The sequence below is a fragment of the Chelmon rostratus genome, chromosome 17 (assembly GCF_017976325.1).
Source record: "Chelmon rostratus isolate fCheRos1 chromosome 17, fCheRos1.pri, whole genome shotgun sequence".
Classification (NCBI taxonomy): Eukaryota; Metazoa; Chordata; class Actinopteri; order Chaetodontiformes; family Chaetodontidae; genus Chelmon; species Chelmon rostratus.
In genome coordinates, this window is record NC_055674.1 from 21674500 (window position 1) to 21693575 (window position 19076).

Genomic DNA, 19076 nt, shown 5'->3' on the forward strand with positions numbered 1-19076 from the left:
AGCATAAGCTACCTAAGCCACTATGACTTAAGTCATAATTTTGATTCACTATCTCATAACTTCCTCACACATCTTTATTGTTGTCATCTCTTGCATTTCATCCATGGGCTTCCCCACTGTTTCTATCACTGCATGGCCTTCAGTGCAGCTGGAGAGGAGAACTGAAAGGCCATTTCAGGTCATGGCGGCAGCTCTATTTGTTTTACCGTGGCAGGAGGCGGGTGGTAACACACCTGGATTATTAATTCGCAGCTGGTTTGTGACGCAGTGCCTCGTGCCCACGTCGTACATCATCGGCTTTTTCCGTAACTCGCGCCTCTTCAACAAGCGATGCTATGTCACAGCGGCAGCGCCAGTCGGTCCGGCGGAGCTGAGGACGGCGACGGTGATGGCGACCGTCGAGCCGATTCTCTAACAGCCAGTTTGTCCGGGAGAAAGAAACCTGCCGCCGACGAAGGCAGCTCTGCGATGGAAGGACATGCGTTTCCCGACCAAGAGCAGCTCTTGCAGTTTCTGAGGAGGCTCAAGGAGGTTTTCGACGTGTGTGACGAGGATGCTGACGGCTTCATCCGGGTGGAGCACTTGGTGGACCTCGGTCTTCAGTTCGGTCAAGGAGACGAGGTGAGCGGCTGGGGAGGGCTGGGTAGCCGTGCTCTGCGTTCAGCGAGCTGCGGTCATGTTGGGAAGCATATTTAGTAACAAGTGGTGAGTGGTGGACCTCAGCAGCGCCTGACAACAACAGACAGACAACCTGTCCTGCGTTTAGACGTCACAGGTGTGCTAGAGGTGTTAGCATCCAGTGACTCATTACCTGGACATTAGCTAGTAGCATCTGTGCTCTCCTGATTAGCGTTGCTCCATGTTATGCTTGATACCACTGGAAAACCGTGCATCCACTTTGACAGACAAGCTGACAACTACAGGAAATTCACTTTGGATAAAAAACACAGTTTTCATGTCCCATATTCCTCTTAGAAAAGCCTAACTCTGGCTTTGCTGTGTTTAAATCTTAAGTTTGTGGTAACACGCTTTCACTGAAAAGTGCTTTTGCCAGTCTGCACCCATCTGGTGTATTTTTCATTATCCATTACAGACCACATGTAGTTTGACATCAAACTGTGTTTCTAGCATCTATATCTACAGTTCAGTTGATCAGCAGAAAATGCCTTATAATCCAAGAACAAGAGATTGTCTGGTGCTACTAATTCTTGCACTAATGCTCAACAGTCATACAAGGATACAATCGATAAACAAGACAGCTTTATGGCAGTATTTGTTTTTTTTACAGTTTTTACACAAAATTTGATGAGGTACTCTTTAATTCATCAGCTGTTCAATTAACTCGATTAACTGGGAAAAAAAACATTCCAATAAACAGTTCCTTCATTGATTTTCCTGTGAAGCGTTGCAGCTTTGTCTTCACAGTTTCAGGAGTGATGGGGAGGCCCTCAGATGAGTCCTCAGTGGCTCGTCGTAGTTATGTCAGATCATGTGCGATGAGGTGAAGAGACTTCAGATTTCTGTCTGTCTGTTGCGTCATGTGACACTGTTAACTGGTCAAGCAGCAGCTGTTCAGTCAGTAAAGGACCTGGATGTGCTTGTAGAAGTTAACATTGCTGTTGACATTGTGTGTAACCCTAGTACATTCATTATTTTACTTGTGTGACCACCTGATATGAAGCAACTTCCCCTTGTTGCAAGAGTTTTGGATTGGTTCATTTAAATCATTTTAGATAAGAGGCCTGAAGAGGTAAAATTCACAGTCGTTACTACTCGATATTTCATCGTAGAATACACAGCAGTTTGTCTAGCAGAGTTTTTTTTCTTATTTCCTATCTGGGTCATCATCTTGTGGGGTTGCTAGATCTAAATTGAAGGGCGTTTTAGATTTATCTTGCAATCCCATGTGGGGTTCAGGACCCCTGATGGTTGGGGAATTATTGACTCCAAGTGAATACCACAAGATGTGCAGTTATCCAGACACATCAGTGTGAACCTGTACCCATGCTGGTGCAGCCACCCGAACTACTTCACTGTTTTTCCATGTTGCTATGCTCACTTTTTGTGAGCTTCAGCACCAGCAGCACAAATGCCATGGTACTGAACCTCGGGCACAGGTTCATTTTAGATTCTTAATCCTAAACACACAGTAGATTAAGTCAAATGTGCACAAGGTTTGTATTGTGTGCAGGTACAGTGAGGTGGGAGTCCTTTAGAAGATGTGGAGATTAGCTCCAAAGGCACTCCAGCTATGCAAATGTTGTATCTAGTGTCCCCCCTTGTGGGCTGACAGTACTGGCAGGGGTGTGGCAGCCAGTGGCAGCCTAAGGTTCAGAACCATGGAGAGCACTGTGCCAGTCCCAGGTTTAGCATCCCCCAGCAGTGTCAGGGCTCTCTGTATGGTGCTGAGCCTGGAGCTAGCACGGTTGTCGCTGACTCTTGATTCATCATTTGATTGCTTACCCCATGATTCTGCAGCTTACTATCCTGTTACATTATCATATCTTAAGATTTGGAGTCAAATACTGTGTCTATCCTCATTAGTTTAAAAGTTTTGGCTGGCTAGTGTGTTTGGAGTGATGGTTGGAGAGAGCTGCTTCCAAACAGTGCTGCGGCGTGTCTCTGCCCAGTTTATCAGTCTGTTAAAGCCCATGGATCCTTTACAGAGTGAAAGTCTCTTTGTAATGGAATGTAGATACATATGTAGGATTAGACTGTGAATGGTGACTGGAGATGGTTTGGACTTGGTCTGATTAACAGTGTGTGTTGTGAATATGGATGGAGTGTGTATGCCAGCATTGTGTCCAGATTTCATTAATTTCAATATGCTCTGAAATTCAGTCTGCAGCGATGTGGTTAGAACAAGTAATTCATTACAATAACAACACAATGCAAGGTTGCCTGGAAGAATTGAAAATACATTTTAAAAGGCATGTTGGAAAATGGTGAGCATTATGGTAAAGTATATGTTGCAATACAGTGTTTTTTGTGAATGTTGTTCACAGGTGAGGGATAGACTGAGCTTCTTCACGGTCAAGAAGACTTCCACCCAGTATTTATTATACCTGTGTTAGAATATCTCTGTTAGGTTACACTAGGGTATTTGGAGGCTGAGCTAGGAAGAGAAAGAAACTGAACCCAGTGGAGGAATGGGGGATCAGTAGTGGAGGAGGCAGATTAAATCCTGGATGCCCTAAGTATCACTGACAAATGATATCTTACAGTGAGAGTAGATTTTTCTTTAAGCTGTCATGGCGGCTGAGCGCCCTGAACACATCACTAAAAATAACTCAGTCGTACTAAGAGGAAGCTACTTCTTCATCTTCCTCCTCCCCTCTCGCGGCTCCTCTCATCTCTGTGTTCTTTGTCGCCATGGTGACGAGAGCTTCACGAGGAGCGGATTGGTCGGTTATTAAGTAATGAAACGATCCGCCTAGCAGCTGAAAAACAGCCAGTGAGATGGTGCCCACTGCACCAGGCGTGTATTTACATTTGTTTTATTTGGAAAACAACGTCCTCTTCAGTGACACATCCAGAGACATCAGTTTCTGTAGTGTCGAGTTCATTCAGCTGCAGTGAGCATCAGATCGCCACATACAGAATGAAGCAGCATCTTTATTCCTCATGTTTTAACCACACTGCTGCTCCTGTGCTGCACACATGCACACATACAATATTTATCAAAGCACATATAATAGATTTTATGCCAATGTTTGTTATGTCTGTATTTGTTCAGTATTACTCGTGCAAGGAAACATTGTGTTTTGTGTGCTAAAACATCATTTGGGTCCTGTTTTCCTCAAAGGATCAAACCATGTTGTGCTCATGTTAGCCTTACAATTAGTGTTTTCTTATATTTAACAATCACTCTTATGTATTATTACCTCACAACATTATTCAAGAATACAACATTATTGTAGAGTTTAATGTGTTTCTTCTAACTTTCAGGCAGTCATTGGTTTCCATTCATTTCAGTACACAACAAAAATCTGTCTGCAGATATTTGAAATTTGCTTGAGATAATACTATGTTTTCCTTTTGCCAAAATGACCTTATCATTATGTAGTAATGCAGTTAAAGTTATACTTACAGTTAATTGAAAAGTGTACTGCTGATGTGTAGTGTGTTCATTATGTTAACAACAGACTTCAAAGTCTGAGATACGAGTTTGCCTGCAAACAGCACTGTCTGTGTTGAGAGCTTTGTAGTGGGAGGATCAAAAACAGTTCAATCACTCGCCATCGTCACCACCAGCCACCCCACTGGCCACCAGTGTTATTAGTCATCACTGTTATTTCCTATCACAGGCTTATTTTGATATAATATACCCAGTACCCAGTTTTGGCTGCAAGCAGATCCTCTACCCTTCTCTGAATTCTGTAAAACACAGGCTGTTGCCACGCTGTATACCAATATAAACGTCTATGTAAAACAAATGATATGTGATTCCTAATGGTGTTCTTGTAACTTTGGTTCTCACATAGCAGTCACTGCTGCCTGAGTGAGTGGATGAAAGTGAGTGTAACGTGAAATATTGACTGTTCAGCTTACAAAAAAAGAAAAAAAAAGATCCACAAAACAATGAATTGATTACTCGAGAGATGACAGTTTAATTGATAATGAAAATAATCATTAGTTGCAGCCCTATACTAAGGATGTCTAAGTGGTAGCAAGATGCCAAGCGGGATATTGCTCACAGTCAGTGACATTTTCAAGTGTCCCTGAAGTGCAGCTGTTGGCTGAAAACTGTATTTGAAGTTGACAAGTGTTGGGGGAGTTGAAGAGATGCTGTCCCAGTCCAGTCTGAACCTCCTGTGACCACACAACCGCAGTGACGCTTCTGTCTTCACTGATGTTATACAGATTATTAAAACAGTATCACTAATATTCAAGGAAGGCTGTCGTGTGGGATACACATCTGTACATGCAGGTGCATCCAAAAGGGACTTTTTACTTTATAATACATGTACATTACGTATGTATACATTGTGGGGCATCCCTTCATTATAAGCACAGGTGGTGGTTGAATGCTGATTTTGATGTATCATTAAGAAAATGTCTGGTTTTATCTGAATTCAAATACAAACCTTTTTTGCTGTCTTGAGAATTACTGATAAAAATATGAATAGTGCCCTCTGTGTCAGTGCTTCAGCTGTATAATAATGTAATTAGAGATTAGTCGACACTGGTTACTGCCTGTCTGGCATTAAAGAGGCTGTCGGACTTTGATGTTAAATGGATGACACAGAGCGGTATTAGATTTCGGCACAGCATGTTGACATTTGCATTTAAGGCTGTGTGATGATGTGACACTGATCTCTGGGATGTGTGGACGTGTGTGTATGAGATAGTATTTGTCAGACAGCGTGTGGCTCTGTAGAATCCAGTGTATTTCCACAGTATACACTCTGCTCTCTGTAGGTCATTTTGATGTATTTATCCAGACTCATGAACCCCCTCCTGTCAAAGCTCAGTTCAACATCAAAGCCCGTATCCGATTGGTATTCACAATACCTGCTGAGTGTGACTGTCCGAGTCGAAGTCCTAATCTTCTGACGTGTGACAGTAAAGTTATTTCCACCAAAGGAAGTGTTTCATCCACCGTGTGTTTGAAGAGTAGCTCATGAAGGGGCAGAAATAAGCTGACTCGAGGAGAGGCTGAATGGTGCTGTCAGCAGTGCTCAGTGCCCTGACGCCATGTAGGCAAACACATCAAACTTCATGACACAACTAAATGTTAACAACAGAAACAAAATACCTGACAGCTGACCTTGTAAATAGTAGTTTTGGCAAATGAGCAGACTCCATCTGCAGAGAAAGACTGTGAGATGTGGTGGAAACCTCAGGACAAAGCTAGTAAAATGGAGTTACAGCCGCTGTAATCAATATTTCTGTATGAACAGTGGTACAAGTGATTATGCACTGATGTTGCTCAAAGTTACAAACCTCAAGAGAATTAATCACCCAGCTCTACGTATCACTTCAGCTCTTTGTGGTATACTCTGCTATATATGACTTCATAAAGTCAGTGATGTGTTTACAGCTTGTTCTGCAGCCCCCAAGTCACCAAAATAATCTAATACTGATTTAAGATTATTATCTTCAGACATGCGTTCCAAAGGGAGATTTTGTTCATGTTAAAGCTAAATGCATCAGTGTAGCACAGGGGCTGACTGGCTGTGGCTTAGGGAAGAAACAGTGCCAAACACAATGTTAGAGATCTTTTTTGTTGTTATAAGAAGTGTAAATATATTTTCTGTGTATGATGAAAGTGCGGCAGGACAAATCAGACTGTGGTAATAAACCCTGCACCAAACGTAGCAGATGTTTACTGTCTGTTAGACAAAGAAGGAATGGATTTATTGACTTTGATTCATAACAGTTGCTGCAGTACTCAGTTCACAACTGGTGCATATAGTGCCCCATCACATAAAGTGTCACGTTATGGTTAAGTCATGATAAAACATGAATCAAACCAATATTGAATTTTACTGTTCACACTAATCAGATTAGTAGAGTGCATGTCAAGCCTGTTGACTGACATGCATGATTCACTGGCCACTTTCTGCTCTCCCGCTGGATCTTTCACCCTTTTCACACCTCCTACATCGTTCCCTCTATCTCTACCTCCATCTGCCGTGTTTATTTTTATGCCTCTCTCTGCTCTGTTCGATGGAAACAGCCACATTTCCATGATACATAGATGCTTTGTGAGACAGCATTTAAGACAGTCTTTGACCTTCATCACATCTTTGCGCATCCTGTAGAAGACAATTCTGAGATGACTTGGTGTTTTCAGTCTTCCTTCATTTGCTCTCTAAATGAGGAGCACTCAGTCTGAAGAGAAAATCTCTCTGGAAAGAGTTTCTGTGATGACATGCAGAATGGATATATACATTTGTTATTTGGATTTAAGTGTCCTCAGTGGACAGTGTGACTATGGCACAGAAGCAGATCTACAAGAAATTCTGTTTTGAGCTGAAGCTCTGGCTGAGATGATTTGCGTTCAGCTGCAAAAAAAGCTGGAATCCTCATGAATTTTAATTTTTGTTATATAACAGATGCTTCTTAAATAGAGACATTTTGAACGGGCTCCTCCTCTTTGACTGTTTGCTGCAGGACCAGCACCCTCACCAAAGTGGAGACTGACCAGCTTCCTGACAAAGTGCTGGGCTTACATTTTCTCACATTGAATGCAATTTTTGGAGTGATTCATTTGTATCTCATTTAAAAACATATCACTGAAAGAAGCAACACACATGCACATGCACATGCTGAAATGCAGCTTTTCTTTCACTCTCCAAGGTCCTGTTATAAGATAATCACATCAAGCGACATCAACAGCAGCATGGTTATGCATCACCATAGCTAATGATGTCTCACAGCAGCCGGGACTCTTTGATAAAGTCCATAAAACTACATTAAGTTGGCACTGCAGACCCAGTGAGCAGTAAAAGCAGTCTTTATTATTGCCAGTCTTTATTGTCCCACAGTGGATATTTGGCTTGAAGTAGTCCATGAGTGTGCACAGGTGCTGTACAGTGGGTGCACCATTGCACACAATAACCCGCCAGTGGTAGCCTGTAACAGTAGTAGTAGCCTGCATGAAAACAGCTGTTGTTTTGCCACGGCCTTGGTCTCTATATTGTGACTATAGACTTAATTCATGTGAACAGTCCTGGGCTACAGCCTTTAACCAAAAATATATGTACAAAAGAATACAATGGTCTGCAAGCTAGCAGAAAATACAGGCTAAACCCTTAAGCACAGCTATGCTTTGAGCTAAATGCTAAGGTCAGCTCATCAAAATGCTCTCAGTGGCATGTTGACATGATGATGATGTGTAGCAGGGATAACGTTTAGTTTCGGAGAATCACTAAAATCAGCAGTGGTCATCGTGTGTGGGACATGAATGCCCATGAAGCATTTCGTGACAATCCATTCAGTAGTTGTTGGGATATTTCAGTGTGGGACAGAGTGATGGACTGACCAACCAACAGATCAGCATTGTCATCCATAGAGCCACATCACTAGCTCAGATAAAAATCACAACGCATTTTAGGATGTTAGGCCTATTTAATGCATGGTAGTAAATTAAAGAGTGTTGTACTCACAGGACTGTACTAATATCTCATGCTCCTGCTCAACTAGTTTAGTTTTTCTGTTGAGGGGCTCAGGATTAAGGGAGCAATATTGTGTCCATATTATAAAGATCACTGAGGCAAACTGGACTGACTGCTGTCTCTCGCAGGTGAAGAAGTTGACCAGGTACCTGGATCCTAACGCCCATGGGAAGATCAACTTCAAAGACTTTTGTCATGGAGTGTTCGCCATCAAAGGTAGGAAATGTGCAGTAGATGTCAGTGATGTATGAAAGAGGTATAGCAGAGAGTTAATGAAATACTGCAGGTGAATATTATTGGCATTGACTACAACCACATAATCTTTCTTTCTTTCTTCCTTCCTTCCTTCGTTCTCTGTTCTCCCGCCAGGCTGTGAGGAGATACTGAAGATGGCGGTGGGTCCTCGCAGTGTTACCTCCAACCAACCGTCTGTTACTGACAATGGTTACATTTACCAGGTACAGACTTCTGCGCTCTGATGGTGAAGCTTTGAGTCAATTTTCTGGCTTTAAAGTAGATGCATACTCAATAAGAACATTGTTATGTCACACATTGTGGCCTCCACAGTCCAGTCACCAATCCACGTGCCGATCGAGATTCCACAGTCCACTTCTAGTCAGTGTCTTTGATAGTGGAGTTGTCAATATGCAAATACCTCTTTGAAATTCTCATATTAGTTTTGGATGAAAGATAGAAATCTACTTGCTAGTAGTTGTGAAAGCATCGCTGTGCACTGGGTGCCTGGTTTACATGGAGCTGAGAGTCAAAAGTTTGAATTTCTACCTCTTTATTTGTCGTGTATCAAATATTTGCCCTATTTTCAGTATCTGTCATTAATAAAAAAATTTCATTTCGTCATCCCTAACATTACATTCATACCAGCATATTTTTTTCAATGACTTATGCTATATATCATACATTGCTGTGTGTACTGTGTGTTGAAGCGCATAACAGATTATGTCCCACTAGAAATCGGCCCAACTGAGCAGTTGCTTAGCAACAACAGAGAGAGAGAGAGAGATGGAGGTGTGGCTTTGTCTCAGCTAAAGCGTCAGTTTGTTTTCAAATGAGAATGAGCTGCAGTGATACGTGTGTGAGGAATGCTGGTGTTCAGGCTTTGAACACACTGAGGAATACAGTGGACCTTCATGATAAAGGATGCTGTATGTTTCACATTTGGATGACACACTCATACATAGACACACACGCAATGGTGTGACTGGTGGACTGGGACTGGAGAGGAGACATGTGGCATGCGCACTTGATTGGTAAGGTGTGTGAGAAGTATTTCACAGATCTGTTGTTCTTGGTGACATAGTCCTGGAAGTAAAATATCGAATATTTGGGGAATATTGGTGATTGAACTGCTAAAGCTCCTGTCTGCTCATGGTTCACCTGCACAGGTGTTTTCACTTAGTTTGGCTGATTAGACCTCTTCTCAGGACTTTGTGTGTACATACTGAGCTTGATTGACATTTTCTCACTCTGCAGTCAGTTATGTTGCACCTGTTGGCACAGGACAGCTTCCACCTCTTTTGTTCTTATTGGTACATGCAGTTTGGTGGTCGGCGTTGTAGATTTGCACAGGTGTTTTCACTAATTGTCCTGATTGAAAGATCTCTGCTAAGGGGGGGTTGAGAGGGGAACTATGCTAAGAAATGTTTGGTCACACACTTACCTCGTAGCAAAGCTTTGCTTAAGGGAATAACGCACAATTCACAGTGGTGTGATGTTAAAGTTCAGTGAAATTCCCCAAGCCTTAAGAAATGTATAACAGTTGGCAAGAAAAAAATCCTGGAAGTGTAAATACCCATCACTACCAGCACACACTTGTGTTTCTTACAATGGCAACCTCCAAATATGTTGATTTGAGCACAGCAAAGAGTGGACATAGGAACTCGACCATACAGGTGGAAGTTATGGTTCCTGTCAGTGCTGGAGGTGCACAGCAGAATGCTGTTATTTTACCATAAACATCACCTGCTTCAGATATTCAGTGTGAGGTCAGTGTCCCTGGAAGAAGAACTTACTCTCAAGTTATTTTGAATGCCTTGTTGAGTCTCCTCTTTGTCATGGATCAAAATCTTTTCTAATCCCTTCATGTTAGACAAAAACATGTGTATAATTGATGAATGAAAGCTACACAGTGGTCCCTCAGAGACCATATCATGTCTGCTCAACACAGTGTGTGTGTGGTGTGTGTGCGCGCGCACGCATGTCTACACCAAAAAAAAAAAAAAAAAACATGAACCAAGTCTTAAGTATAAACAGAGAGGAAATCACCTGTTTTGTCATTTCAGATGAAAATGTTTATGCATGTGTGTGAGGGACAGAGTGTGTACCTTGCCCTGCACCTCAGTTGGGAGGGGCCAGACAGGCATGTGCATAATTTATAACACAGATCTGGGCCATGTTGTTATATCCCACTCTGTTACTCCCAAACCAACCCAGGACACCATCTCTAGGTCAAGTGCTAGACATGTCCTGTAGGACCACAAGGTGTCTGCAATTTGAATAAAACTCTATTCAAGACATATTTCACTCCAGGCCAACTAATAATCTGCACTGGTGTTTAAGTGAGAAACAAAATCAGAGCCAGCTGTAGGAAATGACTTATTAAAAACACAACATGAACTCGCTCTGTCATTAGCTTAGCTGGGCTTTAAGGTTTAAGTGTCGAATAGAACAAAATCATGTGAACTCTTAACCCCACTGCCGTGTCCCCAGGAGCTGTGGTTTAAACCGTAGCCACGCTTTAAACAGTTTCTGTGTCATGTACAAATATCACTGTCTTACCTGAGGTGTAAGTTAGAGCTGCTACACAGCTGGTTTAATGTAGGTTTAAGGTTTTATGGTACTGTAGGTTTCAATCACAAAGCTGAGACCAGTTTCCTTCCAATTCATATTTCCCACTGGGACATTGATGTATATTCTATTCTAAAATCTATGAAATATTGTGTATAGGTCTGTCAAATACACTTAAAGTTTGTTGAGTATGCTGATAGAACAGATTGAATTTGGGTACAGGAAGAGGACAAACAGTTGTCTTCTCAAACACCTAGCTTAAGTCTTATTGATCAGTGAAATACGTTGCTGTTTTGTTGTCAAGGAATTCTTTGCTACAGCATTGCTCACAGGTCTTTTTGAAAAACATTAGCATGCTGTGTGGTAGTTTATGGACACCATGATGCACAATGTGCGAGTACTAGAGTACACTGAGGCATCTTGGATTTTCTGCCAGTTGCACTGTGAGTGTGCAATCATTGCAGAGGATACATTCAAGTTAAACTACAGCTGGAAATGTGTTGTCTTTGTCCTGAATGATGCACAAAATGCCCTCTACACAAAGCAGCACAGTGGGTAGTAGTAGTTTTTTTTAATGTTGTTAACTGCTTTTGTGTGTGCTGTAAGTTGCTGTTTTTAGTTTTGTTGATACGCTGTTTAATTTTGTATGTGCAGAACGGCGAGGCCAAGCTGGGCCCTCCCATTATCATGTGTACGCGGTCCTACCCAGAATGCAGTGTGTATGGTGAGGGCGGTGGCGCTGACGGGGAGTGCGACATGGACAGCAGCACTGAAAACGCCAGCAGCTCTGACTCTTTGGATCCAACGCGGCACGACAGGTCAGTCACAGCAGCATCTGAGAATTAGTGCCTGAGTCAGAGTCAGGAGCTTTATGTTAAACTGTGCATCTCTGTCATCATGTTGTCCAAAAGGAAATGAAAATGTCAACTGTAAGAGAAGAAGTGACTTTAGATTAGTTTTATCTGATTATTGACGCACTCGGGATTGGTTTTCTTCTCTTTTTTGTTAACCACTGTTCCTGTACTTTCTGCTATTCAACCCTAGCCGTCTGATTGGCTCTGCATCTGCGTCCGTCATCTCCGGGGAGGAGCAGTTTGAAGACTATGGTGAGGGAGAGGATGTGGATTTCACTCCCAGCAGTCCTTGCCCTGAAGATGACACCCGAACAAATGGCTTCTCAGACCTGGGATCCTCCCTTCCCTCCAGGTTGGTGATTGGATTAGAAGCAAACACCTTGAATCACGTACTCTCAAATCTTGAGGCATATGATTCAAGAAGAGTGTCACTTTTCCATGGACGCTGAGGAAAAGAGCTGTGTCCCTGTTCCACACTGTACTCTAATTATAAGCAAGTTTAAGTATGTAATATTTTCACAGTGGAAGATTGAGAAAATTAAGCATACTGAAAAAAGTCACTGTGTACAGTACACTAAATGTTGCCTGGTTTTTGAATGTGGTCTGTAGTAAGGCTGTTCTCCCACAATGCAGTGCACAAAGGAAAGAGCTGCTCACACCAGCAAAGCTAAACAAACTGTGGGAGATCCTGAGGAAGATCTTAGATTACCAAAACAACAAAGGGCTTTGTCATTGCAGAGACAGCCAAGTCCCTGCTTGTGTTCTTGGTTGTTGGACCTCGTGAGTCCAGACTCCAAAGAGCAGGAGGACGCAGTGCACTGAAAGGCCTTTTTCATGGGACACATTTTGACATGTGACATTACGAAAAGCACTGGTATAAATTGTAAAATGAGCGATGGCTGGATTCAGTTTCAGGATCCTGGTATTGTTCATGCTGACTTACTGTCACACTGTCATGGCTCACTGGGACACTTCACGAGAACAGCCCTCATTAATCTTATGAGTAACACCTGAGTTTTTTCCACGATGTCAAGTCACAATAGCTCTTGTACAAGATGAGCCAGGCCTGCAACAATGGACGATTTTGATTCTTAGACCTAGTTTTTGTTTTGTTTTTTTGTTTTCAAAAGGAACTACATCTTATCTTTAAAATGCTGTGGAGACATCAGTGCCACAGGTAAATGACCAAAGCCTTGCCAAGATAAGTCTGTTCTCCCTGGGATGACCACAGACGCTGACTGGCCAGCCATCTCAGGGGCTGGCCTGATGTTCAATGTGACATTAAAAAAGTCTGCTGTGAAAAGAGCCAGTGGATGCTTCTGCTGAATGCCATTGCCACTGGCATTTGCTCCAAGAACAACAGAATTGATTGTGGTGCAAGCTCTTTATTATGTGATGTACTTTGGCATAACACAAAAGAATAAAAAGATCTTGCTGAACCAGCATGCACCCTGTCACACTCTTGGAATACATTTGATAACCAACTGTATTTAATATCTTTGTTTCTCACGTCTGTTGATGTTTTTAGCATGGTTATATAGTTCTATATATTGATGTGTTGTTTGTAATTGCAGTGCTGGGCAGACTCCGCAGAAGATGAGGCAGCTGTATAACAGTGAGCTGCTGGACATCTACTGTTCTCAGTGCTGCAAGAAAGTGAATCTGCTCAATGACCTGGAGGCTCGGCTTCGAAACCTCAAAGCCAACAGGTATATTAAAACACACACACACAAAAACACACAACACATGAAGACAGAAGCATAAACACAAGGGCTTAACGGGGCCAAACAGAGGTGGAAGGTAGCTGAGGAGAGGGGAGAGAGGATACACTCAAGCTGCTGCCTCAGCATCACCCCAGTGTAACAATGCTCATACACATGAGCCTTCCGCCCAAATCCCACCCTCTTATTCATTCTTGGCACCAGACACTGCACCCACATCAAAGGGTGAGCCTGAGCTGTTGCTATAGCAACCGTATCCCAGTCTGGTTGAGTGGTTGGTTTCAAGTTTTTGTGTCTCTGTGTGTGAGATTCAATGCAATTGAGCAACAAAGAGCAAAAAAAACCACATGGCAGATCAGTGAGTACTTGTACCAGCTGTAGCAGGCTCAGAGCCAAACGGCTTGATGTTTAATGATTTGATTTATTTATTATTTATGTTTCTCTTCATTCAATATTTGATGAAGTAGTGTACTAGCAGTAGCTAGTTGCAATAATTGTTGTAGTGGTTGGAACAGTAGTGGGCTTCTTAAAAGCAGAGAATGAAAAACTGTGTTGCTGTCTGTGTGTTTTTTTTTTCAGCCCTAATAGAAAGATTTCCAGCACAGCATTTGGACGGTGAGTGACCTGACCTTCCTACTAAAGACCATTTAAATGAAAGTACCGCAGTGAATCCACATTTGCATAGAAAGAGGGGGCCGGCCAGTCACTTGTAACGGATCTCAGTGAATGGTTCAGCAGTTAGCTATAGAGTAATAAGTCGTATAAAGGAAGAGCTGGTTCAGGAGCTGGCACATTCTGTGTGTGATCATCATGTATAATGGGTAATAACGTCCTCTGTCCGTGCTGCTGGTTTCTAATGTGTCCTCTCCTCCCTGCAGTCAGCTGTTTCAGGCCAACCACAGTGTGTTTGGATCCAGTCAGGGCAGCAGCACTGAGGATCTGTTCACAGACAGCATCGACTCCTGCGACCTCGACATCACAGAGAAAGTACAAACACATAAAAAATGCAGCCAGTTATTGAACTGTTTTTGGATGAAAGTCAGTGAAAATTACTAGCCCAATTATAAGCATCTGTTTGTTTCAAATCCAAACCCACTTTATTAGGTTCATCTGACAAGAGGCAGCAATGGTAGTAGTGGATAGGATGCCTGTCTGGTGTCCAGCACAGCTTGACTCCCTTGGTTGCATGGACTCAACAATCACACAGGTCTATACTGACCTCATTCCATCATAGCTCCTTCTAGTATGTCAGATCAAACTGTGCACACCATCAGAGTAAACTGAAGTCAGTGTTATGTTGCTGGATTCCTGGCTAACATGGTGGAGCATCCTGCTGGAGGTGTTTTTTTTGTAAAAGGAGTGTGACTTTGAAAACATGCTCCTACTAAGTGACAGCACTTAGGTACACTTAAGTACTCCAGTAGCATGACGGTTTTCATTAATCTTAAAAATTGCTATAGCATGCAAAACTAAAAAATATTTTAGCATCCAAGGGCTATATAAACACATATTAAATAAGTGAATTACACAATTCTACAAGGTGCATTTTGTTGCAAGCTTCTTCTAATCTGGCACTGCAGAGACGGACAAAAACTGAAAATGCTGACGTGCCGCACAGTACACATGTGTGCTGTCATGTTTAAGCCCATGGAATAAAAGCAGGAGACTAGCTGACAGCTAAGTGAACCTCTTGACCTTGTGTGCATTGAGCTGCAGCGTCATGACTTCCTGTTAGGAGGAGCTGACAGTTTGAGTACAGGTGTACCAACAAAAGGACTTGGAAATAAGGAGCGTCTATGATACAGTGTACGCACAACACCAGGTGCTCATTTCCACCTGAGGCCTCATACGTGTGTGGTAGGATGAGTTAAGAGCCTGGCTGTCTCCCTCAGGTCAGTTATCTGGAGAAGAAGGTGACAGAGTTGGAAAGCGACAGCCTGGCCAACGGTGACCTCAAGTCTAAACTCAAACACGAGAACACACATCTTGTACACAGGTAGGAAAACACACACGCACTGAATCCTTGATTTTTTAACTTTTTTCATGTTGCCTTAAAACAAATGTCAAATGCTGTTTCACATCAGCATAAACCTCATGGTTCTGTATGTGAATTTATCACATAGATACAGTGTTCAGGGCAAGGACTGCTGGGAGTGTTGCCTTTATGATGTGAATTTTCCAACCTTCTAATGTGAAATCTGTTCTTCACATGATAGATTCATGTTGTCACACCGAATAGTTTGATCTGTGGGTGGTATTACCTCATCTGGAAATCCTACAGTTTGATCTAACCCGATGTGATGCCAGTGTTTTGCCACTGTGTCAAACATCGCATGTGTTCACCGCATGTGATGTTTCCTCTCACTCTGTCTATGTTTGCATCCCAGGGTGCATGAGCTGGAGGAGCAGGTGAAAGATGCAGAGGCCAAGGCAGATCAGAGTCTGGAGGAGGAGACGAAGAGGCACAGGGAGGTTTACAGCAAGATGGAGAGGGACAGAAACCTGGAGATAGACCTGCTCTGCAACAGGTGAACTACAGAACAATACACTATGAAGTGAAATTTCCACCATAATACCAAACCTGACAGGTGCTGGTGCTTGCTTTGGTTCTGTGTGTGTGAGCAGGGTGCAGCAGTTAGAAGAGGAGAATGGAGAAATGAAGTTGAATGTTTGCAGACTCAAGTCTCAGACTGAGAAACTGGACCAGGTGAGTGTAACTAATAATGACATTGTAGTTAGCAAGTTCAGTAAACATAGATGACAGTTTACAGACTGACGTATTGTCACTGTGTTCCCAGATGTCAGCAAATACTTTGATGAGGATAGTTTTAGTGCAACTAATGTGCAAAACTAAAAAGAAATCAGACCCAAACTGTATTAAAGCAGAATTATTCTTTAACTCTGTGTGTTTGGCTATGTCCTTTTTCCTCTCCAGGAGAAGCAGAGGATGACAGACAAGCTGGAGGACACTAGTCTGAGGCTGAAAGATGAGATGGACCTCTACAGGAAGATAATGGACAAGCTGTGGCATAACCGCCACGAGTTTCAGAAGGAAAAAGAGGCCATGCAAGAGGTGAGGCGCTCTAGGCGGCAGAAACATGACATGGAAAATGTTTAGGAGTTCCATCCCCTCTAAGCTTTTCTCTGCAGTTGATAGACGACCTCCGCCGGGAGCTGGAGTATCTGCAGTGTTTTAAGCTGGAGATGGAGCATCCAGGAAAGGGCAAGGGGCTGTCTGAGTACAACGCCAGGACCATTGAAATGGAGCATGAAGTCAAGAGGCTGAAACAGGTCTACACACACAGCACACACTCGTTCTTCTATCCTGATGAGACTTTCTCTTCTCTACATGTATTCCCACGTAGTTCAGGTTTGTCTTGCGGTGCTTCAGTTCTACAATCCACACAAAGGGTACATTACAAACATGGAACATAGGAACTTGAGACTTGAACCTGTTAGAGCCTGGGATGTTATTAGCCAGTCATGTCTTTCCAGGGGACAGTAAAAAGTGGTGAACACAGCTTGGACGTGCTCGTTGTTGCCTCGGGTTGTGTGTCATCCGTTCCTGCTTATGTTGTGGATTTCTGACTTCTGCTTTGACGACCACAGCCACAGGAGGCCGCTGTGCAACCTGAGCAAGTTCAATCGAAGAGCTTTAGAGTCTCCTCTCATTCATCCACACATTCATCTTGCATCAAAACAGTCTAAACTCCCATGCTTAACGCTTAGCTTATCTTAGCCCCCTTTTTTTTTTTTTAGAACACACATAATGTATACACATTTAAAACAAAGAAGAACTCCACAGGACTTGTATCACTATCTCTTAGATCACAACTAAATACCTGGGGACCACTACAGTACCTGGTCATTATCTCTGATTGTTGTTTTCCAACTCAGATTGCTTGAAATTTACCTTACTTTTCAGAAAAGCGTTCCAAACTCTTTCTTTGAACCTGCCTGCTCCTGCAGATCAGATGGTGCATGTGCAAAGCACAGCTGGCACACATGCTGCAAGCATGTTTTCTAAATGCTGCGTATGTGTTGTCAAATTGATGAAGATGTCTATTTCCTTTGGGTTTTTTGACAGCCAAATTTTGTTCAACAATCTCCATGTATGAGATTTATGTTTTTCTTTTTGGACAGTAATATCATTTCGTCCCCCAGCAATCCCCTCCCTAATGAAATAATTAATCAATAATTAATAATAGCTAGAATTATGAATTGTCATATAATTAACATGTCAGCCCAACCTTCAGCGCTGCCTGCACCCCAGAAGGTCTCAGTCCACGATATATGGAACCGTACAACCATGTTTACCCATTGAGACATTCAAAGTATGTACATGCACACAACTGCAGTTTAAACATACGTGTCTACATCCTTTTCCCTGGACCAATCCATCATCTTTACATCCAGTCATACTTCCAACACAAGTCCATTGGGATAGATTGCATTGTTTTGAAGTGAGAGACAAGAGGCTGCCAGCATTTGTAAAATTTCTCAGTTGAGCCATGGACAACAAATTAGATTTTTTCCAGTTTCACAAATGGATGTTTAAGGGGGCTGAAGGATTTTTCCATAAGAGGAGAATTCAACAACATGCAGTTAAAGAGGCAGAGGAAATGACATTAGTTTGTTCTGTAGATATTCTAACACCCTCGGCAGGTACGGCAGAGGCAGCAAACCAATCTGAGTGAAGGGTCCAGAGTCAATTCCAGTATCTCTGTTCTGAGATAAAAAAACACCATGGATAGATCTTTGATAATCTAGTTTTGCCAAGATGGATCCTATGAAGCACTTTGAACTGAATGAGGTTAAAGCCTCGCACAGGAGGAGGGTGAGTTTACTGCATCTAATGCAACGTCCCGCCATTCATTCGACAAAGAGATACCCAGTTCAGTCTCCCAATCTGTCTTAATCTCATGCAGAGCAGAGGGAGTCGCTGATGATTAAAGATCGCATCTGAAAGGAATGTGGTCTTTTGACAAGTAATGTAACAAGACGGTCAATAAAATAAGTATTTATCCAGAATTGAAATGAACAGTCTACATAACATGTAGTAAAGAGAGTTTCATCCACAGTCCCCCCTCAAAGTAACTCATCTTTTCCTTCCTCAGGAGAACCATAAGCTGCGGGATCAGAACGACGACCTGAACGCTCAGATTCTCAGTCTGAGCTTGTACGAGGCTAAGAACCTGTTTGCCTGTCAGACCAAGGCTCAGTGCCTGGCGGCCGAGATCGACAACGCGTCCAGGGACGAGGTTAGTCTGCCGCTGCTGCATGGTTGGACTGTTGGTGTTTGATACGACTGCCCCTCTAACGCTTTCCTCGCCCTCTGTCTCTCTCAGCTGGTCGATGCTTTGAAGGAGCAGGAGGAGATCAACCTGCGTCTGAGGCAGTACATGGACAAAATCATTCTGGCCATTCTCGACCACAACCCCTCCATCCTGGAGATCAAGAGTTAAACGCCACACACATCCTTGTAATACTGTAGTTGTGGAGATCTTCCATTATCTGATTATTAGCTCGTACCTTAAAGTTATAATCCTTAAGATTTCAGCCTTGGTTGAATT

The 19076-nt window shown here is 42.7% G+C and overlaps 1 protein-coding gene across 1 annotated transcript; it reads left to right on the forward strand.

Annotated features, from left to right (window-relative positions):
* The first annotated feature begins 468 nt into the window (after positions 1 to 468).
* Positions 469 to 18968, forward strand: rab11fip4a (RAB11 family interacting protein 4 (class II) a). Its single transcript, XM_041956515.1, has 15 exons — positions 469 to 621; positions 8252 to 8339; positions 8493 to 8581; positions 11583 to 11746; positions 11973 to 12134; positions 13357 to 13491; positions 14083 to 14118; positions 14382 to 14490; positions 15396 to 15499; positions 15891 to 16031; positions 16126 to 16210; positions 16439 to 16576; positions 16654 to 16794; positions 18621 to 18764; positions 18852 to 18968. Exons 1-15 carry the CDS (start codon positions 469 to 471, stop codon positions 18966 to 18968), a joined length of 1806 nt encoding a protein of 601 aa, XP_041812449.1.
* The last annotated feature ends 108 nt before the right edge of the window (positions 18969 to 19076 follow it).